Source organism: Neovison vison, chromosome 13 (assembly GCF_020171115.1).
Source record: "Neovison vison isolate M4711 chromosome 13, ASM_NN_V1, whole genome shotgun sequence".
Classification (NCBI taxonomy): domain Eukaryota; kingdom Metazoa; phylum Chordata; class Mammalia; order Carnivora; family Mustelidae; genus Neogale; species Neogale vison.
In genome coordinates this window covers 5,326,870-5,353,141 of record NC_058103.1, presented here as the reverse complement: position 1 = coordinate 5,353,141, position 26,272 = coordinate 5,326,870, and the positions used below count along the sequence as shown (strand labels likewise).

Below are 26,272 nucleotides of genomic sequence, written 5' to 3'. Positions count from 1 at the left end.
CGGGAAGGCGTGTGGAGGTTTTGGAAGTTAATTGACCATACCATATGCATTTGTACCTTCCTTCGTGGGGAGGACTTCATTACAGTCCATGAGAGGACCATTCCCATTCCCAAGTGCCGCGTTTTAGTGGGTCCCATTCTGTTTAATTTGTGATTAATTGTCAATAACAACAGGCCCAGTGGTTTCTGGTAATCACGTTAGTAACAGCATCAGATTTCCACTTGAGACAGCACTGACCAAAGTATCTTGCCTTGAAGTATCTTAACTTCTGACTTCGGTGTCCTTGTAAAATGACTTCCTTTAGAAAAAGAACTTCTGGGACGCCTGGGTGGCTCAGTGGGTTAAGCAGCTGCCTTCGGCTCAGGTCATGATCCCAGGGTCCTGGGATCGAGTCCTACATCGGGCTCCTTGCTCGGCAGGGAGCCTGCTTCTCCGTCTGCCTGTGCTCGCTCGCTCTCTCTCCCTCTCTCTCTGGCAAATAAATAAATAAAATCTTTAAAACAGCAAAAAAAGGAAAAAGAAAAAGAACTTCTTCCCAAACTCCTGCATGACCATAGGAACCAGTGTAATCACTTTCTTAAAGCAGAACTCTTAAATTTTAATGGGACCTGCTGAATGAGGTTTTAGGAGCTCTTTTTTTTTTTTTTCCCCCTTGAGTAAAATTCTTGGTAATCATTCGATGCCTTTGAGGTTACACAGTGCTCGTAAGATTAACATGAAGACAATGTAAGTGGTTGTGAAGGACTTTTCCTTCTTGTATTAATGGTCTCCCTTAGATACAAGAAGCGTGGAGAAGGGAAGGAGGCTGCCATTGCTCTTCCGTTGGAGCCCAGACCCTGTCTCTTCTAGGAGAGCCCCAGCCTTGAACAGAATCTCCAGTATTTCACAGGAGATCACGCCCGTGAAAACACCCTGAAATGTCTTTCTCTTTTTGCAGTTCTCCACTCAGTCCTCTTTCCTTCTTTTCCTTTTGTCTTCCAGCTCCTAAGCACCCAGAAACTTTGAGGGAGAAGCTGCTGCTGCTCCTTCAGTTGACAGTTGGCTTTTAATTTCTTACTTTGCCGGCAACTCACTTACAGTTTGTGCTAATACATATGATTCCTGTATTAAATAGATGTTACAGATTCTTTTTTTTTTTTTTTCTTTAAGATTTATTTATTTTAGAGAGCATGAGTGGGGGGGCAGAAGGCAGGGGGGGAGAGAATCTGAAGCCGACTCTGTGCTGAGTGTAGAGCCCCACGTGGGGCGAGATCTCATGACCCCAGATCATGACCCGAGCGGACACTAGGAGTCATACAGTTAACAGACTGAGCCACCAAGGTGCCCCAGTTTTTATAGATTCTTAACAAAGACTACATACAGACTTCTGGATTTCATGTCTGGGGAATCTAAGCGTACACTCTCTACCTTCCTGAATTTTCTAAGACTTCATCAGATGGCTTCACTCCTCTGCTTGAAAACCCCTCTAACAGTGTGGATATAGTTAATGTCACTGAACTGTAGATTTTTAAAAGGGTAAATACCGTGTTTTGTGTCTTCACCTCCGCACACAGCCGGCGCATGCCGCATCACGTTCAGTTGAAGTGCAGACACCGTATCACGGGCAGCACATGATCTGGCCCCTGCTTTCCTGCCCTCTTTCCTCCTTCCTCCCTCCACTCCCTTCATGCTCCAGCCTGACGAGCCCTCTTTCCATCCTTGGGCTTGTTTCTCGGCTCTCACCTCTGCCTTCAGTGCAGTGACCCCAGATGTCCCACTCTTGTGCTGCCGTGTTCACATCTCCGCTCTGGGAGGCCTTCCCCCGTCCTCTACTCTCACTCTCGCTCCTGATAAAACTCCTGTTTTATTCTCTTGCTAGCAGTGTCTGAAGCTATATTGCCTTTTTTTTTTTTTCTTTTAACCTGCTTCTTTCTGCTTCCTCTAGGGAGTAAGTTGTGGGCTTGTGACCCTCAGCCTTAGGATGGCACTAGGCATTTAGAAGATTCTCGGTCCGTAACTGGGTGAACGATCAGCACATGGAAATTATGCAGTAAGGCAGAATCGCAGCCTAGTGACCCGAGTACCACCCTCCTGCCGGACCGCATAGGTGGGAAAGAAGTATAAAGGGTGAGGAGAGGGTGTGCAGGAGGTTCCCTTCTTAGGAAAGGCATGGGCTACACAGTCGATCCTAGTTTCAAATCTTAGATCAGCCACTTAACTGCGTTTCTTCAGGTACATGACTTGGCACTTCTGAGGCTTGTTTCTTTTTTTTTTCTTTTCTTTTTTTTTTTTTAAAGATTTTTATTTATTTATTTGAGAGAGAGACAGTGAGAGAGAGCACGAGCGAGGAGAAGGTCAGAGAGCGAAGCAGACTCCCCATGGAGCTGGGAGCCTGATGTGGGACTCGATCCCGGGATTCCGGGATCATGACCTGAGCCGAAGGCAGTCGTCCAACCAACTGAGCCACCCAGGCGTCCCATGAGGCTTGTTTCTTAAGCCAGACACATGAAGTTAGTGTCTTTGAGGTTTTGTCTGCGTTCAGGGATAGGACAGTTACTAGCATGAAGCAGGTACTCAGTAAATGATAATATCTTGTCCTAAGGTCTCTGTTAGTGGGGAAGCATGGAAACAGCCTTTGACTGATTTCTGCCTGTTGCTTAGCAATGACTCTCAAATAGTTAGCGGCACCCCCCGCCCCCCGCCAAGGTTTCCCCAGTGAAGGTTTGGGTGAGGGCAGTGGTGAATTGGTGATGTTGTTTTTGCCGTAAGTCTCCCAGAAAGGTCAGACCGAACCTGATGGCCTAAGATGAAAGGTGTGGGGGAACAAATTCTAGTCAGCCCATATAAGTAAGTAGTTGGTAAATAAATACGGGAGTTTGTGAAAATAGAAGATCGGGATCACAGGAAAAAAGGAAGTGTGAAGGTCAACCCTCTTGAGTTTCCTGGCAGTTGAGATAAAAAAGGAAAGCATACTACTGATAACGGATTCTAGCTAAGATGAGAAAAACTTGTAGGGAAATCAAGCTTTTCTGAGGACTGAATTCTTGGGTAAACTGCTTTTATGTGAAGGGGACCACCGGGTCACAGTGCAGATTCCAGCCGGTGTGGTGTCCAGAATTTCACATGGTATCTTAGAAGAGCCAAAGACTGAAAATGTAACCTAATAAAAGGTGACTCAGAATTTTCCATGTCCTTTACATGCTTCCTCTTCTCCAGCAAAAGTTGAGCATTCTTTCACAACCGTTAAGTGTGGGACCTACTGTTCCCCTTAAGCCCAGGAGGGTGGGGAGAGTGGAACAGAGGGGTCTGGCTCTCTCCTCCCTGTGTTCCTAGACGCCGAGGCTGCCCTTTAAAGCATTCTCGGGCTTCAGCCTTACCGGTAGTCTTCTCTTTTTTAAGAAACGAAGAAACCAAGCAAGTTCACTGACAGAAGTGAAAGACCACTCGAAGGAAGGAGGTCTGGGCTTTGGAGAGCAGAGTGGATGCAGGGGTGGGGGGTGAGAGGTGGGCAGAGGGGAAGAGGTGTCGGTGTATTACCTGATACGGAAGGAACAGGGCAGAGGGCTGCTTTGGTAGGACTGGAGAGGGCAGGTCAGACCACTTTTTTAAACCTCTTCAGCGACTTGTTAGAGTGTCCAGCCTTTCCATTTAGTTTAATCCTCTCCCTCTCTCTCTCTCTTTTAAAATATATTTGAGTCTTTATTCAAAGATTATTTACTTATTTAAAGTACAGCCCTCCTTCCCCATGTGGAGCTCGAACTCATGGCCCCAAGATCCAGACTCGCATGTTTCGCCAGCTGAGCCAGCCAGGTGTCCCATTGCTATATATATATATTTTTAAAGATTTTATTTATTTATTTGTCAGAGAGAGAGAGCACAAGCAGGCAGAGTGTAGGCAGAGGCTGAGAAAGAGAAGCAGGCTCCTTGCTTACAGGGAGCCCCGTGGGGGATTCGATCCCAGGACCCTGGGATCATGATGTGAGCCAAAGGCAGCTGCTTAACTGACTGAGCCACATGCGGGTGCCCCCCCCCCCATCACTATCTTTTTGGTCGAAGTTATTCTGAGTCTCTGCTTTGCCTCTCAAACCAGGCTGAGAATGAGGATGGCTTGGGTAATGGAGACGTGAGCGGAATAGTTGAGAGATGGGGATAGGACGGGCTTGTTTATACAGGAGCCCCCTCCTTAATCTGTGGGAGTGCGTTCCAGGACCCCGGTAAAGGCCTGGCACCACACCCACTTAAAACTTAACTGCTGAGGGACGCCTGAGTGGCTCAGTCAGTTAGGCAGCCGTTATGATCCCAGTGCCCTGGGATCGAGTTCCACATGGGGCCCCCTGCACAGTGGGGATCCTGCTTCTCCGTCTGCCTTCGCCTGCCACTCTGCCTGCCTGTGTGCTCTCTGACAAATAAAGAAAAATTGGAAAAAACAAAACAAAACAAAACGTAACTGCTGAGGGGCACCTGGGTGGCTCAGTGGGTTAAAGCCTCTGTCTTCGGCTCAGGTCATGATCTCTCAGGGTCCTGGGATCAAGCCTGTGGCTGGCTTCTTGCTCATGGGGCGTCTGCTTCTCCCTCTCCCTCTGCTCCTAACCGCCCCCATAAATAAAACCTTAAAATAATTGCTGATTGGGCGCCTGGGTGGCTCAGTGGGTTAAGCCGCTGCCTTCGGCTCGGGTCATGATCTCGGGGTCCTGGGATCGAGTCCCGCATCGGGCTCTCTGCTCGGCAGGGAGCCTGCTTCCTCCTTCTCTCTCTACCTGCCTCTCTGCCTACTTGTAATCTCTCTCTGTCAAATAAATAAATAAAGTCTTTAAAAAAAATTGCTGATTAACTATAATAATAGAACAATTACAAACATTTGCTATAATAAAAGTTAAGTGAATGGTTTTCCTCTTAAACTACCTTAGAGTGCTGCACTCCCCCGGGTGATGGTGGGAAATGGTGAAATGCTTCCGTGAGGACGAGGGAAGGACTCAGGGAGCACGGACTCAGGGAGCACGGGAGGTAGCAGAGGGCGCCTGCGGTTGGCAGAAAGAGGATCCCCTGCCTCCAAACCATTTGAATACAAAATGTGTGCCCCATTTATAGGTGGCACTGGCTGGATTTTGTTTTTCCATATCTTCCAGCTAAGGCCATTTTACTTTGGTCCGGTTGTTGTAGGTGGTCTGCTTTTAGCCAGTGTTAGTGAGTACTGGAATCACCTGATCCAGGTGTGACGAGAAGTTCTTATTAAAATGTTTTCTTAGAACCTGGGGGGCTCAGTCTTTAAGCATCTGCCTTCTGCTCTGGTCATGATCCTGGAGTTCTGGGATGGAGCCCAGCATCGGGCTCCCTGCTGGGCGGGAAGCCTGTTTCTCCCTCTCCCACTCCCTCTGCTTGTGATCCTCTCTTGGTGTGTCTTTGTCAAATAAATAAATAAAATCTTAAAAAAAATAAAAAAAACTAGAAGACGGTGAACATTGTCTTTAATTTCTCTGACCATAAAACAAACATCTTCTGTCATTTCTCAAGCAGCTTTCCTCAAAATATGATTTCTATTTATATAAATAGTTTATTTCCTGACATTGTGTTGTTGAGTAGTTATTGACCCTTTTGATGATTTCTGGTGCTGGTCTTCAAAGAGTTCACTCTGAACTTTCGTGGCATATGCGGTTTATGAAGGAATAAGTAACAGAAGTGGTAATGTGAAGTTGAAATACATATTACGAAAGCACACGGCAATTATCTAGAAAGACCCAACAGAAGTTTTTTTAAGGCAAGAGTATTGGATCATGTTCAGAAGTGTAGGGGGGTGTGTGGTGGTCATCAGAAGCAGATTGTCTTTAATCAGTTTTATTTTGGTTTTACGTACAGACCATGTGGTTATTGTCTGTACTCAGGACTGACGGCCTCAACTGTGCATCACTTTCACTTGGTAAGTCACTGAGTTCAGTACTCATGAGACAAAGCATCTAGATTTTTCTTTGCGGTCTCCCTCAGGGTTGCCGTTACCCAGGTGTTCATTCTGAACCCTCTCCTCTCTCTGTCTATATATTTTTTTCAGTAGATACCATTTATCTCTCTGGCTTTAAATACAGGCCATGTGCCAGTGATGTCTGAATTTCTCTTCAGCCTCAATTTCTTTTGTCCCCACACTTGCATATCCAATTTTAGTATATGTGCTGCCGAAGCGAGCACCACACTTGCATATCCAAGTACCTCCTTGAGGTCTATTTGTCCACAAGGTGTCTCCAGGTCCTCTGCCACACGTGGTCTCTTTGCACCTTACTCTCCTTCTTGGCCCATGACCTCCCCCCAGAAGTGCAACCCAGAAACTTAGAAGGCATAGTTAACATCCTTTTCCTCCCACTTTACCCCCCCTTCTCTCGTTTATTACCCAGACTTGTGTAGTCCTCCTCCAAAATAGGACTCAAATCTGACCTGTTTTATTTTACTTTTTTTTTTTTTTTTAAAGATTTTATTTATTCATTTGACAGAGACAGGCAAAGAGAGAGGAGGAAGCGGGCTCTCCACTGAGCAGAGAGCCTGACTCGGGCCTCGATCCCAGGACCCTGAGATCAAGACCTGAGCTGAAGGCAGAAACCCAGGGGCCCCTCTAACCTGTTTTATTATTTATTTATTTAAGATTTTATTTGTTTATTTGACAGAGATCCCAAGTAGGCAGAGAGGCAGGCAGAGAGAGAGGGGGAAGCAGGTTCCCTGCTGAGCAGAGAGCCCGATGCGGGGCTCGATCCCAGGACCCTGAAATCATGACCCAAGCCGAAGGCAGAGGCTTAACCCACTGAGCCACCCAGGTGCCCCTCTCTAACCTGTTTTAAAGACAGGTTGATGTCTCTTTTGGAAGTAAATCCCATCATTGGGTAATCTCACTGTTCCTGTTTCACTAGAAAAATCTCCACTAGAGTTTTAAATCCTATTTTCTAAGTAAAATTCCATCATATAGGTGAGAGGTCAATAAGCTTTTTTTCTGTAAAGGCCTCAATAGTAATGTTACAGGTTTCATAGGCTATCCTAAAGCACCTAATCGATGCCAGTGTCATTGCAGCAGGAAAGTAGCCAAAGGTAACATGTGAACAAACAAGCATGGCTGTGTTTCAGTAAAGCTGTTTCTAAAAATAGGTGGTATATGTGCACACCATTGTCCATAATAGCATGATTCACAGCAGCCAGAAGGGGGAAGCAGCTCCTGTGTCTGTCAGTGGATGGATGAGTGGATAAACAAAATGTGGTATGTCCATACAAGAATATTATTCAGCGAGGCTCCTGGGTTTCTCAGTGGGTTAAGCCTCTCTGCCTTCAGCTCAGGTCATGATCTCAGGGTCCTGGGATCGAGCCCCACATTGGGCTCTCTGCTCAGCAGGGAGCCTGTTTCACCCTCTCCCTCTCTGCCTGCCTCTCTGCCTACTTGCGATCTCTGTCTGTCAAATAAATAAATAAAATCTTAAAAAAATATATTATTCAGCTGTGAAAAAGAATGAAGTTTTGTACATGCTAGTACATGGGTGGACCTTGAAGATGTGAGGTCAGCCAGACACAGAAGGACAAATACTGTTTGATTTCATTTATAAAAGGTACCTAGAGAGGCGCCTGGGTGGTTCAGTGGGTTAAAGCCTCTGCCTTTGGCTCAGGTCATGATACCAGGGTCCTGGGATTGAGCCCCACACCAGGCTCTCTGCACAGCGGGGAGCCTGCCCACCCCCCCCCCGCTCCTGCCTCTCTGCCTCCTTGTGATCTCTGTCAAATAAATAAATAAAATCCTTTAAAAAAAAAAAAAAAAGGTACCTAGAGTAGGCAAATTTGTAGAAAGAGGAAGTAGAATAGAGGCCACCGGGGGGCGGGGCAAGGTGTGCAGTGGGTACCTGGTATCTGTTGGGGACAAGGAGGCTCGGGTATAGATGGTGGTGATGGGTATACAGCATTGTGAGTGTACCTGATGCCACTGGGTTGGACATTTCACAGATGGTTGAAATGATAACTATTATGTTCATGTCTGCTTAACCAGAATTTGTTTAAACTGTAGAAAGGAGGGGGCACCTGGGCGGCTCGTTACGTTGTGTCTAGCTTTTGATTTCAGCTCAGGCCATGATCTCAGGGTTATGACATCTAGCCCCACATCAGCTCTGTGCTGGGTGTGGAGACTGCTTGAGATTTTCTGTGTGTGTGTGCGTGTGTGTAAATAAAAGATAAAATAATAGAAAGGAAACCATAAGTGGCGGTGGGAAGGCTGTCAGGCTGGGTCGGGCTCACTGTCAGACTTGGGGATCGTAGAACTTGTCAGTCTCTGCTTAGACTCACTCCATACACGTCTTCCAGTTCGTGGGGATGTTGGCGACTGTGCTGGCGTTGGCGTCTGGGTGCTTGGCGTTGTTGAACGTTGGGTCTAAGAACCGAGTCTCAAGCCTCAGGAAGCATTTCCTCTTTTGACTTGTTTGTGTCTCCCCAGAATTCATGAGTTAAAGTCCAGTCTCCAGCGTGAAGGTATTTGACAGTGGGGCCTTTGGAAAGTAATCTGGGTACGAGGGTGGAGCCCTCCTGGTGGGATTAGTGCCCTTTTAGGTAAAAAGAGGCAGAGATGACAACCCAGTCTCCCCGCCATGGAAGGGCGCAGCCAGAAAGCTCTGTTGACAAGCCAGGGTAGCACGCCTTTACCAGGAACTGAATTGGAGGGCAACTTAGTCTGCAAGACCATGAGGGGTAAATTCTTTTCGAAGCCCCTAGCCTGTGGTTTTTTGTTAGAGCAGCCTGAGCTAAGACGGCTTCGCCCACTAGAATAAAAGTTCTTTGAGGACAGAGGCTTGGTTTTGTTTCTGGGGCCTTGGAACAGTGCCAGACGAGGAGGCCCTCGGTTAATAGGCGTTGAACTGTGCAGGGAGTGTGAGCTAGCCTGTGATCCCTTTTTCTTTCTTTTTAAAGGTTTTATTCATTTATTTGACAGAGATGCAGTGAGAGAGGGAGCACAAGCAGGGGGAGTGGGAGAGGGAGAAGCAGTCTCCCCGCAGAGCAGGGAGCCCCATTCGGGGCTCGATCCAGCACCTTGGGATCATGACTAAGCCGAAGGCAGCCGGTGGCCCCCTAGTGTGTGAGTCGGCAATCCCGGAATGTGTCCCAGCTTACTGGAGACGTGGTTCTCATCACAGCTTCCTCGCAGCGCAGGGGCCCTCGGCCTTGCTTCCGTTCTTCTGTCGGAAGTACCCAAAGTCAGGGCGGAAAAACAGCTCCCCTGCCCGCCCGAGCGTTTCTGGAGCACCTGAAAGGCGACGTGGTGGTAGTTGCTCCTCAGGGGGAAGGCTGGAGGGTGAGGGGATGACCACAGCCCGAGAGAAAACCTGGTTACAGTGCAGAGTCCTGGCTTTGTCACTTAGGATCGCTAACCACGTTTCCTGCCCTTCGCGAATGATCTGGCTGTTCCCTTGGGCTGCGTCGTCCGTACGGAGGTTACGGGGATGTAGAGATGGTTCTAGCTTGGAACTGAAGGCCACTGGGCTTGACAGTGAAGGACCCAGGGCCGGCAGAGAGGCTTCCTGTGTTCGCGAGGCCGCTGGCGGACTAGTTATTAGCGCAGAGCGAGCGGCACCGCCTGTCTGGGCCTCCGCTTTCTCCTGTGTGGGGTGGACTTGCGAGTTTGCCCACCTCTCGGGGGCTGTGCGCGGTAGTGAAAACCGCCTGTCGAGTAACCATTCAGTGCGATGCTGCTGCCCTCTGATTCCTGGCAGAGACGTGTAACGTTTTCCAGAATGAGGGGGCAGCCCTGGATGGCTCAGCTGGTGGAGCGGGTAACGCTTGATCTCAGGGTCAGCCCTCCGTTGGGTGTAGGGGATGACTTAAAATTCTTGAAAAATAAGTGAGCGGTGGGAGGAGAGACATTTATAATGTAAAAGTAAAGTATGCCCGGGGGGCTCAGTGGGGTAAGCCCCTGCCTTCAGCTCAGGTCATGGTCTCAGGGTCCTGGGATCGAGCCCCACTCCAGGCTCTCTGCTCAGCAGGGAGCCTGCTTCCCCCTCTCTCTGGCTGCCTCTCTGCCTACTTGTGATCTCTGTCTGTCAAATAAATAAAATCTTTAAAAAAGAAAAAGTATCCTGTTCTTTGTTTTTCATCTGAGTGATTGAACATAGTGACCGCTTGAATCAAACGAACCTACTTGGTGGGGCTGCGTGCTGAGTGTGGAGCCCAACACGGGGCTCAGTCTCACAACCCCGAGACCTGAGCTGAAACTCGAAGTCAGAGGCTTAACTGACTGTGCCACCCAGACACCCCAACATTTTGTCTTTAACTTGCTGTCGTACCCTAATGTCAGAGAACCTGATGATAAGCAGCTAGACATCATATTTTGATAGTGATGTCCCTTGTAGGGTTTGGTTTGGTCTTGTGTTTTGTTTTTGTCTTAAGATTTATTTTAGGGAGAGAGAGCGTGTGCACATGGGGGCAGAGGCGGAGGGGGAGAGAGCTTGTCCAGCAAACTCCGCGCTCACACGGAGTCCCATGCGGAGTTTGATACCCTCAGATCATGGCCTGAGACGAAATCAAGAGTCAGATGCTTAACTGAGTGAGCCACCCGGATGCCCCTTTAGTTTTGTTTGTTGTTGTTGTGGGGTTTTATTGTTTTTTTTAACTCTGATGGAGGGGTGAGAATTGAACAAGCCAATTTTCACTTCACCGTTTGTGAAACATTTTCATGGAGAAGCAGGACATTTCAGTCAGCAGGGAACACTTTGGAGCGTCTTTATTTTCTGCTTTCAGCACAACATAGTTGCAGACCAACCGGTTGGGGCCTCTGGGCACTCATCCCCAGTGTAAGAGGCGAGGCCAGCAAAAATTCAGAACAGCATGATTTAGAGTTTGTCAGTGTCGTTATCAAGACCTAACGTAGGAGTTCAAGGTAAAGGTAAGAAGCTGAGGCCAGAGCAGTCGAGTCAACAAGCCCTGGGCGGAGCACGGCCTGGTTGTGTTGTGGAGGGCTCCTGCCTAGGAGAAATGGAAGGCCAGGCTAGCTGTGTAAACGGGACCCAGGCACAGGGGGCCCAGGAGGCCAAGTTTAATTTACACTTCTGAAGGGTTCGTACAAGGTGGAAATACATCAGTTGCATTTTCTGTATCATTTGATCCTTTATAGCATCATTATGGCAGAGAACAGAATGGGGAAGATAAGTTAAAAAATTACGTTAGGGGGCGCCTGGGTGGCTCAGTGGGTTAAGCCGCTGCCTTCGGCTCAGGTCATGATCTCAGGGTCCTGGGATTGAGTCCCGCATCGGGCTCTCTGCTCAGCAGGAAGCCTGCTTCCTCCTCCTCTCTCTCTCTGCCTGCCTCTCTGCCTATTTGTGATCTCTCTCTGTCAAATAAATAATAAAAAATCTTTTAAAAAAAAAAATTACGTTAGTCGTTGAGGTATGAGATACTAAGAGCTAACTCGATGGCAGTGGGACAAAGGGCGAAGACCTTCTAAAAACCAATAGGAGGGGCGCCTGGGTGGCTCAGAGGGTTAAAGCCTCTGCCTTCGGCTCAGGTCATGGTCTCAGGGTCCTGGGATCGAGCCCCGCATTGGGCTCTCTCCTTGGTGGAGAGCCTGCTTCCTCCTCTCTCTCTTTCTGCCTGCCTCTCTGCCTACTTGTGATCTCTCTCTGTCGAATAAATAAATAAAATCTTTCTAAAAAAATAAAAACCAATAGGATTTGGTGTTTGGGGTGTAGGAGATTAATTATGGGGATCCATATTCCTTTTTTTCAGCCTGTTGGATTTGTGACAATAGTCGTACAAGTAGAGGTGTCCTGCATTCCTTGAACACACGACTGTTGAGGGCCAGTTCTGTGCGGACTGCACAGGCTCTGGGGATACCTGGGGATCGAAACTGACAAGCACTCCTGTCCTCGTGGCACGTGCTGTCTAGTGGGAGGGGCCAACGAAAATCACATTGCTGTGATTGTAACTTGCCTGCGTCCGGGTCATGGGATCAGCATGAAGAGCTGAAAGGGCCGCAGAGCGGGATGGAAAAGGGACGGGAGAGCCGCGAGAGGGAAGGCTGCAGGGCCTGAGCTGGGGCATCAGACTCGAGTCCTCATGGCTGTGTTGCTGGCTAACAAAATGTGTGGGGTGGACAGAAAGCAGAACTCTTGAGGAGTGGTGGGAGGAGAAGAAAGGAAGCCTGACAAGGAGCCAGTTCAAGAAGTGGGAGCAGAACCAGGCAAGTGACCACCGCGTCAGAGCGGGGAACATTCCCGCCAGGCTGAGGAGCACGAGCGCAAAGGTCTGCTGGTTTGGCATCGCAGATATTGGTGACCTTGAAGCAGAACCAGGATTTCAGGAGACCGCGGAGAAAGACTGGGTGGTTAAGAAGTTGGGCTAGCAGCTCTAAATCATCCGCTCCCGAAGCTGCTAATGAAAGCACTTTTCATAGTTTTTAGAATGTATTTGCCCACATACACATTTTTCCTCCACTAAAATAATCGATCTTATGGTGTGTTTCAGATGAAAAAAAAGATATTGACCATGAGACAGTGGTTGAAGAGCAGATCATTGGAGAGAACTCCCCTCCTGATTATTCAGAGTATATGACAGGGAAGAAGCTTCCTCCTGGAGGGATACCTGGCATTGACCTCTCAGACCCCAAACAACTGGCAGAATTCGCTAGGTAAGCCCTCAGAACTTTCCTTTCTTTCTAATTATAGAAAGTACTTGAGAGTCGGCAGCCGTGTTCCTTGTGCGTAAGTTACAGTGGTGGCTAGTAGTCTTGGTCCAGGGAAACTTGGGAAAACAAAAGCAATTCGTTTTGCTTGTGGGGGTAACTCTGCTAGTGATGTGCATGGCCCCATTTTAGATCCTGGCAGACAGTGAGGTGAGGCAAATGCTTCTTAATTCCGTAGCTCCTAATTGCTTGTGAATACATAAAATTGCACAGAGGTTGATTGGAAATATGGGTCCTCACACCAGCTGGACGCCTTGTGAGCTAGAACAAGCTGCGGGGGCCTGGCTTGGAGCCGGGCGGGCAGAGCTGACAGGAAAGGAGTCATCAGATCCTTTTCCAGCGTGTCATCAGTTACGCTCCTGGGGTTTGGTTCACTGAAGCAGGCATGACAGGAAGAGATCAAATATTTATGGTGGGGGCCCCCTGTGACCGCCCAAGGTGGGCAGTCAGGAAGGTCTGGAGGCGTGTTTGCCTGAAGCGGCAGGGCTCCCGCAGAAGCCTCTCTCCCCTTTTGTAGTATTTATTCCCCAGCACCGTTGGGCAGTTTCTACAAGGACGTGAGAACACACTCAGAGACCATTTTAAATAAAAGGTGAAATGAAACTCATCAACCCTGGGGCAGACGGATGAGTTTGTGGCCCGCCCCGAGGTAGCACGGAGCCTGGAATAGCCGGGACATTTAGGCAAGGGCAGGATGAGGAAGAGAGACCTCTTTGTGATCCCACCCCACTAGAAACAGAGCAGGGGCGCCCTTGTCTGTCTTTCTCTTGTGAGCAGAGTGGAGTAGATAAGAGCTGGAGGCCCTGGAGTGTGCCCTGCCAGAGAAAAAACAAGGTGGGTGACCTCCTGCCATTTGGAGCCTCAGTTTCTCCAAGTGTCAGCTGGGTGTCAGAGCCAGGGGTGTTATAATAAAGGGGTTTGTGCCCTTTTCTCCTATCCTGTGAAACTGCGGCCAGAGGGAAACTACACCTGAATTTATTTCTGATTGACCACGGCTGAACAAAAAATGTTAAGGCTTCTGTCCTTTTGTTCGTGACATTGTGTCTCCCAGCTTTTGTTGGCTTTCATATTTTAAGTACGGGTATGCTGTGTAACTCCATCCCCCCCCCAAATAAAAATGGAATCTGTAGATAGAATCAGCGGTGAGGTTTGAGTTTTGGGGCAGATTGAGTCGAATTGCATGCCAGTGTTTAGTATTATCATGTGTTTCTAAAGTTAGTCATCTCTTGTTATCGAGGGTAGAGGCTGCAGTCCCCACGGATAGAGCTATGGAAGGCAGGAGTCAAGGAAAGCCTTGTAGAGGGGATGGCGTCTGACCTGAGCCCTGAAAAACACTGAGGTAGGGGGATTGGGGGGGTTTCCATGGTGGGCCTAATGCTAGTGTGGCGTGAGCGCAGTGGAAAGGGAGATGCTCCACACCCACTCGGCGTACGCTCGGAGAAGAGTAAGTAGGTTTGGCTGGGAATGTGGATGCCTGCCTTTAGGAAGATAGTTGAAGTGTAAGAGATCCCGGAGTTCTCTGAATCCTGGCCCCACATCTGTGGGTGTTTTTAGGGCGCGGTGGACAGCTGCCGGCGGGGGGTGAGCAGTAGAGAGGGCGCTGTGATCGGGGCTTGATGTGGAGGGCATGACATGTCTGCTCTCTCCAGGCTGGGTTGACGCGGGCACAGACCGCGAGTGGGAGAGGTCCTGAAGGCCTGAGCCAGGATTGCAGTGGCCAGACGGAAAGAAGAAATGAGATCAGGGTGTCAGGAGATGGTGGAAGAGATGGAGAACCGCCCCAGCTGTGTGTCTCCAGGAGGGGAATGAGAATGGAAGCTCAGCGCCTTGCGAAGCCTCAGCCGGCATGGGATTGGAAGAGGGGTGCTGGTTTGGGGCTCAGGGTGGGCATTGTTGGGGTTTAGGTGTTAGTCATCCCTCTTGGACTTGGAGGTTTCAGGAGGGAAGTCAGGGCTAACTCCTCTTCCGCACTGTGGCTGCGGCTGAGAGTGACGCGGCCGTCCACGGTGTGGAGAGGGCGGTTTTGGGGAGGAAAGTCTGGGTAAGACCCTGCGATCGGTGGCTGAGGGAACCAGCAGCAGGACCCGGGGCTCGTTTAGACAAGCCGTGGGGGCTTAGGGCCCTAAGTACGTACAGCATCAGAGAAGCCAAGGGCGTGCTCAGGAGGTCTAGGAGAGGGACGGGGCCCGTTTCTCTGAGTTACTGTTGCGGATTGATTCCAGCGTAGGAGCAGAGGGCTGGGGCGGGATTTCGCAGAGAGCAGGAATCTGGGGGTAGTGAGCAGCTGTGACTAGGTGTAGTGACCCTTGGCGTTGTTTACCCTCACTGCTGAGTTGAGGCAGCAGATCTGAAAGCTTGTCCCCAGTTTCCTGAACAGAAGATCTGGGGTTTCAGCCCTGCACTCGGAAGGTGCGTGTCACTGTTGTCAAATAGAAAGAAGCTTCTGCTTGTTTCCCAGGTGGCCTTGCGCCTGCCTCAGGGCTGCCTTCAACCCTACCTGATCTGAATGAGACCTTTCTTGACCCACAGTGGGTCATTAGAAGACGGCGGAGCCAGGTTCTGAGAGCTGTAAGGCAGAGTTTCTGTAAACAGCGTTCTTGATCGAGCAGAGCTGTCAGCAGAGCTGTCAGTCAAATACAGGGCAGGAAAGTGGCCATTGTAGACACCTAAGGATTCGTTTTATGTCGCACTTATCCCGTCTGAGGGGGTTACTGGAGGATATACTTCAGGGAGATGACGACACATCAAAAGGAAGCCTTCCTGAAGAATCTGGCGAACCAGAAAATAGGGGGCAGCTCTGCCGCAGGCTGGACACCCATTCAGTTGAGAACAGACAGTCGGTGAGTTGTGGGGCTTTGTTCAGGAGAAGTCGAGTTCATTCAGCAGCGCGCAGAATGAGTAAGAAGCCGGAAGGTCTTGGTGGTTTGGGAGAAGAGTTTTGTAAAAAGGAAAAGATAATCAGAAACCCCCTGAAGAGAGAGGCAGTGCTAATAAGCCGTGGCCTAAAAGTGAGCGTAAAGTTGATGGTCATTGAAGTTCAGAGAACTTGTTGGCCTGATTCTGCAAGTCTCTCCTTGGTCCTGAAGCTGCTCCGTTGGACTCACAGAGCAGGAAATGTGATCCCAGCACCCAGTTACGGTCCACAGTAGGCGATCTCTTTCCATAATCATCTGAATGTAGTGTGTTGTCTTTTCTGATCATTCTGCAAAGGTTTCCTTTCGTGCACCGAACGGAATGAGATCTCGCTCATCCCGACATACACAAAGGGAAGGGGGAGGGTTGCTCTCCTGCTCATCTCCATTATCCCCCGCCCTCGGGCCCCCAGTCCTAGAACAGATCACGGAAAACTGTCACATCTCTAACTGGACGGTGGCGGTGGTGAGAGAGACTGGAGCCTGGAATGGCCTCTCTTGTTAGGTCTTTGCATTTTGAGAATGTGTAGAACCAGCTGCTGAAGAGGGTTTTCTGGGGTCCCTGGCCGTGGTGACTGGGACTCTGAAAGCTGAAGACAAGAGAGGCACCAAGTTGCGAATTGTGGGGACCCAGACCCCGTCTTCTCTTGTAAAGACACACAGAACCTCCTACTTCCACCTGTACCCCGTGGCTCAGCTGTTGGCTTGGGGTAGCGTGTTGGCTGCTTTTCCCTCTCCTCCGTGTGCTGGGGTGAGGGGCTTCTGCACTGGGCTTGGAACTAACCAAAGAATGGCTCAGATTCGTGCCGCACCGAGCCTAGAGAATCAGTTAGGGGTGAGTAAATCCGTTACGGGGCGGGGCGCAAGTGTAAGAAGTCCTGGTGTTGGGGGTGACTGTCCTTTTGAAATACTTCAGAATGTGGCCAGTAGGTGGGACCTGGCAAGTTCTTGTTCCAGATTAAATGAACAGCCTTTCTGCCTTTTCTGTTACCTGTAGTTAGCCCTTTGGAAACTTCTGGTCTGGCCAGATGAGAATTAGAAGTGGTTAGGTCAGCCACAAGTCGGTTATTTTTGTTGTCATCCGCCACCTGCCCTGAGACTTCTCAGGAGTAGCTTGAGGATGAGCCGGGGTGGCGGGGTGGATGGAAGGAACGTGGCAGGGCTGCGTGCTGCCTCCCTGGGACGTACTTGGTCTAGCAGTAGTCTGGTTTGTCCAGGGGCGCTGCTCCCCTCGGCACCAGGAAGGAAGGGGAATTGGTTGCAGAGGGGAGAGCCGGAGCTGGGTTCCGCTGGGGCTTCTGGCCACCCCCGTCCCCCGGTGCAGGGCCCCTTGGGGCTTCCAGGCTGCTGGGGACAGGCTTATCCTCATTTGAGAATCTTTGCTTCAAAAATGGTCCATCTCGGTGTCTGGGACCTCAAGCTTTAACTTAGAACTCTGATTTCTCCTTGCTGGAAGCAGTGCCAGGAGACTCCTGCAGGCTTCTGGTCCCAGAGTCCAGCCTTTACAGTGCTACGCAACCCCCCCCGCCCCGCCCACAGCGTGCGGAGAGCCAGGGCGCCTCGGAGAGCGTGCGCTCGCTCCCCTTGTTGGCACCTTGCGCCTCCACGCCACTGGTAATCTGCCCGGGGTGCCTTTCTGCTCAGTTTAGACCGTTTTCCTCTAATCTCTCAGCCCTTTAGTTGGAAACAGTGGCTTGGAGCACTGGAACCTTCTGGGTTGTTAAATACGATTGGCCCTTTTTTTTAAAAGGCATGAACTAATTTTTAGCTAGACCCATTTAATCCACAGCTGGGGATAAGAATAGCTGTCATTCCCCGAGAGCTTCACGTACAGGCTGTCTTTGAGTCTTGGCAGCTACAAAGCTGGTAGCATTCCACCTTTTTACAGAGTGAGAAACTGAGGCTGAGAAGTGCAGTGATTTGCTCAAGGTCGTGCATCTGGTAGGAGTTGGCGTCAAGCCCGCCCCCGTGTCCCCGCTGCCATTGGTGGCCTCCTGTGTAAAGTATCCAGGAAAAACTCCGATCTTGGTTATTCAGAATAGTTTGGGTGGGTTTAAGGGATGTTCCAGGTAGCAGTATATTATTTTAGTCTTTTCAAAAATGACGTTTTTAGGATTTCAAATACTTCTTTTTATTTTGTAGGTTATATATCAGTTGGTGCCACGAAGATTTTAATTTTAGTCTTTACTCACCAAAAAAACCCCCGATTTTGAATCTAGTTTTTGGAAAATGACCTTTTCAGTGTTTGTCTTCGAATATCTAAAGGCCCCAACACACACTGCCTCGTTCTCCACTCCGGTGAGGAAGGCCGGTTTGCCAAGGAGCTTGAGAGTAGCTGCAGTTCGACCTTTCACTCCCTTCTGGTGTCCAGGGGTGTTTGCCCAAATGCATTCGAAACCTTCATTCTCCAATCAGTTACATTGCTACGTGCTGGCCCCACACTTTGCAAAGGACATTTTAAGAAAAATCCCACTCTTAATGATAACATTTAAGAAATCGAGTGTTTGGTTAATGGTACTTGGGGACCATGCCCTTTAATTTTGTGTATGTTTGAAAATCTCCGTGATAAAAAGTTTTTTTATTTTTTTTTTTAAGATTTTATTTATTTATTTGACAGAGAGAGATCACAAGTAGGCAGAGAGGCAGGCAGAGAGAGAGGAGGAAGCAGGCTCCCCGCTGAGCAGAGAGCCCGATGCGGGACTCGATCCCAGGACCCTGAGATCATGACCCGAGCCGAAGGCAGCGGCTTAACCCACTGAGCCACCCAGGCGCCCCTCCGTGATAAAAAGTTTTTAAAAATCAAGTTCCTGGGAATAAATTTAAGAAAGTGTGGGGGTGGGGAGTCGGCTGGTCACATCTGTCCCGCTGCAGCAGGTGCCGCACTGACAGGGACCCCGCATTGGAGCCCCAGATGGGTGGGGCAGGAAGTGGTTGTCTTTGCCACTTACCTGTCAACCCAGTGGGCATTTTAAAAAGTTGGTGTATTAATAGAATTTTCAAACAATAAAATTCACCCTCTTTTAGGTGAGTACCACTCTTGTGAATTTGGGCAGACACGATCACGTAGCCATGTCCGCAGCCAAGAGAGACAGAGCATTTCCGTGTAATCATCAAAAGAGGAAATGTTACTCATTGGGAAGACAGAAGCCTGGTTCTTAATAATACCCTTTTTTCTTACTAATACTTGATTGGAGTAGAACCCGTTCATGTGGGTCACTGTTGTTTTCCAAACTCTGCTCTGACCTCCAGGTGGCGCAGTGGCACCAGATTTTTGTCTTAAGTTCCGTGAGCTCAGAGCAGCTCCAGGGTTTACGGGTGTTTAAGATAACAGGCAAGTTCAAAGCCCTGTATGCAATAGGCATTTAGAAAACACTTGCTTACTGATGGCGAAATCCCCCAAGTAGAAGAAAGAGTGAGTGTTTGCCGGGTTGGAAAGGGGGCAGATAGCAAGCTAGAAATACGTATTCTCAGAATTTTGAACAGACTCCCCTTAGCAGTAAGTTCCAGCCACCACATAAACTGGTTCAACAACGCCCCTCCAGGGTTGGAGAGTTTAACTAGATGACTTTGTCAGTTCAGGTTTTATAAAACAAAATCTTCAGGTCATCCTTTTCCCAGCTCAAGAGTGAAGAAGGACTTTGCTGCGCTAGGGCCTTTGCTAACTTAAAGATGACTGCAGAAATCTTTTGTGAGGAGAGAGTGCTGGTAAGTTAGCTCTTACTGGTAAGGCACTGCTGACCTCACGACTCATTGGCGAACTGCAGCCTCACGTAGGACAGTGAGGGGGCAGGCAGTGGGACGGAAGGAACATCTGTCTCGGAGATGTGAATCTGTTTTTCTAGTTTCTCTAGAAACCCTCTACCACACACAGATCTATAGGGAGTATTTGGAGAGAAAGTTTTGACAAAAGACCAAAGGTTGGTTCAGTGGAAATAGCAGGTAGGTAAGCTACCAAGTCAGAAAGCTCCCTGGGCAGTGAGGCCACACAGGGCTTTGCTGCCCAAACGATCAGGACTCCTGTTACACCCCCGTCCCGAAGCAGGGCCAGAAATCTCTGTTGTTTTTAAAAAAAAAAAAAATCTTATTTGAAAAGCAGTACCCTCCCTCCTACCCCCACCATCAGAAGTAGTAGCATGATGAAATTCAGCAGTGGGGAAGGGCATGGGGTGTTCCCACCTGTCCACCCGTCCCTGGGGGCTCCTCCCCAAAACACCAACACCAAGTTCATTTACTATGTTTCTTTCCCGAGATAATGTATATAAATGATCTTCTGTTTACAAGGACTCTTCTGTACCCATTTAAAAAATTATCTCTCAAAGATAACGTCTGTCAGTATGAAACGAACCCTCCCTCTTTTTTTTTTTTTTTAAGCAGTTTTGTAGGATCTGTGTTTAAGACCCTCCCCCATCTGCTGCTTCCTTTTCACAAGGTGTCTTTGTTATCACAGCAGCTGCTTGTGGACACCTTGCTCTGCTCCCACTAAGAGACTCCTCTGTGGTCTGGGCTGGTGGTCTTGTGTTATTTAAAGGGCTTAGAGGAAAGAGCAGATGCGCGAGGCTCACAGACCTCACTTCCGGTCTGCGCTGCCCCAGCCGCTCACTGCGAGACCATGGCCGCGACTCGGGCTTTGTGAGCACCAGCACCCGCGTCTGCGAGCCGGGGCGGGCGCGCCCCTGTCACGGGCACCCAGTTGAGTGTGGTCGGTCGCATCCCTTCCCTCCTGGACACAAACTGTAACCGTAGATGTTTGTATCTGTAAGGAGAACATTTTAGGGACTATATGATTGATGCCAGATGAGTCTACCCACTCCTACAAATCTCTCTTTCTCTCTCTTTTCTTTTTTTTTTTTTTTTTCTTTTTGGTAAGAATGAAGCCAAGAAAAATTAAAGAAGATGATGCTCCAAGAACAATAGCTTGCCCTCATAAAGTAAGTAATGCTAGGGGAAAAGTGTTTGTTAGACGCCGATGAAGATCTAGAGAGCCCATAATCAATCTGCACTGTTATTTCCATCGAATAATTAAATGAGGAACTCTAATCTTTGTTTTTGAAATTCAAGAGGCTATATATGTGATGTAAGTTTTGTTCAGTAAAGGCCACTTAAATTTAAATACTGTAAAATGGGGCTGCTATAGGGCGCCAGTGTTTTTGCTCTTACTGTGTATCGAATACACAATGTATTTATTTCTTCTTTTTGGATGATGAACAAGTCAGTCTTAAGACACTGGGTTTTGTCTCACCCGTGGACCTTTGTGGGGCTCTAAACTCACTATGAAAATTTGGATAGTATTTGGATGCTGCTAAAGTAAGCCTCATAAAACTACATTCCCTTAACGATTTTCTTTATTTGCCCTGTTAACTCCGTGTTACTTACAGGGATGCCAGGGGTGCCTAATTGTTTTCAAATGCGGTGTCTTTCGAAGAAAATGATCACCTAAAAAGTACTTGGAAGTGTTGGTTGGGTCTGTTTCACACTTAATTGGATGGGTATAAAACTAACAGAAAAAGAAGTATCATGAAGGTGGGCAGAAAGTTTTCATGGGATAAAGAATTTTTTGAAAATCAGTAATTGAGGAAGAATGGGTTTCATTTGGCGACGTCCGTCGAGTGACCGACCACCCACAGCTTCTTTGTGTGGTTTTTCGACACGCTTAGTGTAGCGATTTCGAGATATAAAATGAGTTCCTCTGGGGGCCAGCACATAAAGAAGCATTTGAAAACAGTTAGGCCCTAAGTGCCTGTGCTCTTTCTAGCTTCTCCTTGTACTTCCAAATTACAATTTAAAAAAATTCCATTTGCTAAATGGAAACACAGCCTGGGGGTCAAGGTGCCAAAGCCGCAGCTTCCCTCTCCCTCGCGCCTGTGAAACTCTCCTCCTCTTGTGCTGTCCGCTCGTCCCCCACCCGCTCCTCCCTGGACAACAGCTGCAGAGGGAACCGGGAAGGCCGTGCTTGTCCCGAGAGCCCCACACCCGTCCCACCCCTCCCGCTCCAGTGTCCGTGTGCTGCTGCTTTTCCTAGTGTCTCACAAAATCAGTTTCTTCTGTAGTTGCCATTCCTTGGAGACCCTCTTCTTGCTCTGTGAAGGGGAAAGAGGCAAAGAGAGAAGAGGGGACAGTGTGCGACGGAGAGTGACAGCCCGCTCTTGCGGCGCAGAGTCTGGGGCCCACCAAAGGCGGTGGTGGACGGCTGTCATTTCAGCCCCGTGGTTTGCCGGGGCTTCTGGTACTTGGTCTGGGGACAGAGTTGGCTGAGGCAGCTGTGGTGTGGCTGGAAGCCAGGCTGCTGGGTTCTAGCCCCAGCTCGGCTCCTCTGAGCAGTGTGACCTTGGGCAAGTCTACTTAAAGACATCTCTGAGCCTCAGTTTCCTGGTCTGTAACACAAGGGCTTGCATTTAACGGGAAGATCTTTTCCAGCTGTCTGGGTTTTGTCTTAAGTCATTTAATATTTCTACTGTGCCGCTGAGGAATGGAAGTGGGGGCCGGGGTGGGTGGTTTCGTTCTTGGGTCGGTGAAGGCTGTTTTCCGTGGTTGGGGCCTTCGTAACAGTTCGCAGTGCGAACCGCTGAGCTGCTCTCTCTGTCCGAAGGGCTGCACGAAGATGTTCAGGGACAACTCTGCCATGCGGAAGCACCTGCACACCCACGGCCCCCGAGTCCACGTCTGTGCAGAGTGTGGCAAAGCTTTTGTTGAGAGCTCGAAACTAAAACGACACCAACTGGTTCATACTGGAGAGAAGCCCTTTCAGGTAGAGCTGGTCCCTTCCCCTCCCCACACAGCTGGCAGGTGGAGGCGGGGCTGCGGGCGCTGGGCGCTGGGGGGACAGACACCCGGAGACCAGGGTGGGCTCTCAGCGGGGCCTTCGGTGCTCCTTAAGGGAGGAACCGAAGCGGTGTCCCGTTGGAGGGCCCGGAAGGGCTGCCCCGGCGCTTGCCTTCCCGGTGCGCAGCCGCTCTGGTCCTGGAGGGGGGCACGGTGTATCAGGGTGTCAAGGGGGGGTGTACTTCGTATCAGCAGAAAACCTGGATTGCTCAAGAGCAAGCCTGAAACTGCATTTCCAGTGCATTCACTGTGGGATGGAAGCAGTTTGTCTTCCGTGCTTGACGGAAGGCAAGCGCATCACTCATTGATGGGGAGTTCCAAAACGGTACTGGGGGCAGTCAGCGCAGTGGCGTTCCTCTTGTTTTAGAAACCGTCACCGCGGACGGGCGGGCGGGGCGGCTCCCGTTTCGCAGGGCTCTTCCGGCTACTTGACACCAGAAGCCTTCCTGCTCTGCTGTGTTTTACTGTCTGGAGCACCCGCACAGTGCTGAGACCCTAACACGAGCCCGGGAGAGGTTCTTGGTGTTTGTTTTGGCAAGTGCTTCTCTTACCCCGCATTTACACAGTGAGGGCTGCGCCTGGGTGTCGGAGAGATCCCGCGTGCAGTTAGAGCCCCCCACCCGCTGGTCCTGGGATGGGACTGGCGCGCGTCCCGGAAGCCAGGGGCACGAGGTGCGCGGCCAGCCAGGCCGGCTGCTCTCCGGCGCCCGCTGCCCGCCCTCTCGGCCCCGTCCCGGTCGCTGAGTTGGGTTGTCTCTGGTCTCTCCTCGACAGTGCACATTCGAAGGCTGCGGGAAACGCTTTTCACTGGACTTCAATTTGCGCACGCACGTGCGAATCCATACCGGAGACAGGCCCTATGTGTGCCCCTTCGACGGCTGTAATAAGAAGTTTGCTCAGTCAACTAACCTGAAATCTCACATCTTAACACACGCTAAGGCCAAAAACAACCAGTGAGAAGAAGACGGAGAAGACCTTCTCGACCCCGGGGAGCATCTTCCAGGAGTGTGATTGGGAATAAATATGCCTCTCCTTTGTATATTGTTTCTAGGAAAGAATTTTAAAAAATGAATCCTACACACCTAAGGGACATGTTTTGATAAAGTAGTAAAAATTAAAAAAAAAAAACTTTAATAAGATGACATTGCTAAGATGCTCTATCTTGCTCTGTAATCTCGTTTCAAAAACACGGTGTTTTTGTAAAGTGTGGTCCCGACAGGAGGACAGTTCATGAACTTCGCATCAAAAGACAATTCTTTATACAACAGTGCTAAAAATGGGACTTCTTTTCACATTCTTATAAATATGAAGCTCACCTGTTGCTTACAATTTTTTTAATTTTGTATTTTCCAAGTGTGCATATTGTACACTTTTTGGGGATATGCTTAGTAATGCTATGTGTGATTTTTCTGGAGGTTGATAACTTTGCTTGCAGTAGATTTTCTTTAAAAGAATGGGCAGTTACATGCATACTTCAAAAGTATTTTCCTGTAAAAAAAAGTTATATAGGTTTTGTTTGCTATCTTAATTTTGGTTGTATTCTTTGATGTTAACACATTTTGTATAATTGTATCGTATAGCTGTATTGAATCATGTAGTATCAAATATTAGATGTGATTTAATAGTGTTAATCAATTTAAACCCATTTTAGTCACTTTTTTTTTTTCCGAAAAATACTGCCAGATGCTGATGTTCAGTGTAATTTCTTTGCCTGTTCAGTTACAGAAAGTGGTGCTCAGCTGTAGAATGTATTGTACCTTTTACCACCTGATGTGTACACCCCATGTAACAGAAAAGGGCAACAATAAAACAGCAATCCTACAGAAAGAATACGGCAGAAAAAGATCTGTAAGCACAGTCTTATTTCCTTTTGTTGTCCAGCATAATTATAATTCTCGAGCCTCCCAGAAATTGGAAGCTAAATAAAGCAACTCAAGTTTCCTTTATTTTGCACTCAGCGACAGTGACTTGTGATGGCAGCGGTGCATGGAGGTTGCAGGACTTCCTGTGCGTGCTGAATTCTGGGAGAGAGTAGGTGACAGGCACCCCGAGTTAAGGAACTACCTCAGAGTACCCCAAACCGGGCCCCGTTGGTGGTAGGATTTTGATTTTAGCCTCCCCACCCCCCTCCCACCCCCAGCAAGACGGTGACCGGACAGCTACGCCCCGGCCCGTGGGCGTGCGCTCAAGGTAAGCGGTCCCCGGGATGGGCACGAGCAGAGGGGAGACCCGAGGGCACCTGCCGGCGCGGGCTGCCTTCAGGGCGGCCCCAGCAGGTCCTTGGCTGGTCTGGCGGGAAGCGCTTCGGGTTCTCGGCTGTCCTTGGAGAGCCTTGGTTCCTCCGGCCCATGGAGTCTCTCAGGGCAGGCCCAGGTGGCAGTTGCGCGCCGGTGGCTTCCTTTCCGGGCTTCTCCCCGGCCACCGAGCGCAGGCGGGCAGGGTGATTGGATGGTGAATACTGTACTCAGTGAGTACTTTACCTCTCACGTTGTGACCTCCTAAGCGTACGATTATAATTTTTGCATTTTACTTCGAGTCGAGTATCAGACTCGCGAGACTATTTTATAAACTGCCATGATACAGCAAAAATCGCATTTATTCCAAACGCAAACATGCCGTGTGTGCCGCACGCCTGACTCCGCGAGGTCACTGGCGAGCTGGCTGCCGTCTGAGGTCTGTACCAGATGCCCAGGACACCCGTCAGGTCAGAATCGCAGCCCTGTCTCTTACAGCTTCTCCATCGGTCGGTGACCTAGTAACAGTGACTCTGGGGCTCTCCAGAATTTTGAAGTGCCTTCTGAATCCTAAATGACAAATTTAACTTGAGACACTTTTTCTTATTCGTTCAGAATCTGGTATCCCTTGGGTAGTTTGATGGAACTGAGTTAATCAGAAGACCCCCGCTGTTTTCGGGATAAGCCCGGCTTTGCTGTATCTGGCAGTCAGGAGAGAGGTAAGCCGGTGGCGGAGGTCCCCTTCGAAGCTGAGTGCCCCAGTGCCAACATGAGGCTCTCTGAGCAGGCTGGGGCGGAGGCCCGTGGTGTAAGTGCCCCCACGTCCCCTCTCCACCATCAGGGGAGCGGTCTCGGGGCGGTGACTGCATTAGGAGTCCGGCACCACGCCACCCTTGCCGAGCACTGCCACATGGGAGCCTGGGCCCGGCGCTGTTCCCAGGACTCCCGCCCTGGGGCCCACGGCCAGGCCGACTTGGCCGTGGGGAGGTGTCACCAGCAACCCTCACCCCGAGCCACGCTGAGACCTACAGAGAAGCCGGGCTCCCGTGTGAGCAAGGTCCCCTCTTCCTCTGTGCCTTGACCCCTTGGGGGATGCCCTGGTCATCTCTTCCACCCCTTCTGTCTCTGAGGGGAACAGCCGTCGCTCCCCCGGCCCCTTTGTCCGTGTGTCTTTCTCTCACGGTGTGCAGAGTTCATCTCTGACAGGAGTTGAAGTGGGGGTTGAAGGCGGTGGCGTGTCCCAGGTTCCTGGTTGGCGGGGCACTCTCGATTCCCGTTAGTGTAGGAAGCTCCTCGGGGAGCGGCAGTGGAAGAAGAGCCGTTGTCCTCGTTGGCTGTAACCGAAACCCGTCGTGCTTGTGGTTAGAATTTTTAATTTTGCTAAAGATGTAATTTACTGCAGTTTGAAGTGGTCTTCTAACAGTGAGTCCCTTGTCTGGAGAATTAACCTGATTTGTAAGTAATTACTGATAGACATATTTTCTTACATCCGAACTGAAATAAATGCATGTTTCTAGCATATGTAATATAAAAGCTCCAGAGGATAAGTTTACATTTAACAAGATGTTGTTTTCTATTTTTGGATTTCTTATGATTTTCCCCCCTTTTTTGGTAGCGGGGGTTTAGGGGGAAGCATAATATTTGTATAAAGA

At 49.4% G+C, this 26,272-nt stretch overlaps 1 protein-coding gene across 1 annotated transcript in view; it reads left to right on the top strand.

The window, feature by feature from the left end:
• YY1 (YY1 transcription factor) overlaps nt 1-24,332 on the top strand; it is a 30,045-nt gene extending 5,713 nt beyond the window's left edge. Inside the window, exons 2-5 of the mRNA XM_044231352.1 lie at nt 12,439-12,601; nt 20,435-20,495; nt 22,154-22,312; nt 23,161-24,332. Of these exons, the coding sequence (XP_044087287.1) occupies nt 12,439-12,601; nt 20,435-20,495; nt 22,154-22,312; nt 23,161-23,343 (566 nt within the window). The 3' untranslated portion in view covers nt 23,344-24,332. The remainder of the gene's footprint in view (nt 1-12,438; nt 12,602-20,434; nt 20,496-22,153; nt 22,313-23,160) is intronic.
• The last annotated feature ends 1,940 nt before the right edge of the window (nt 24,333-26,272 follow it).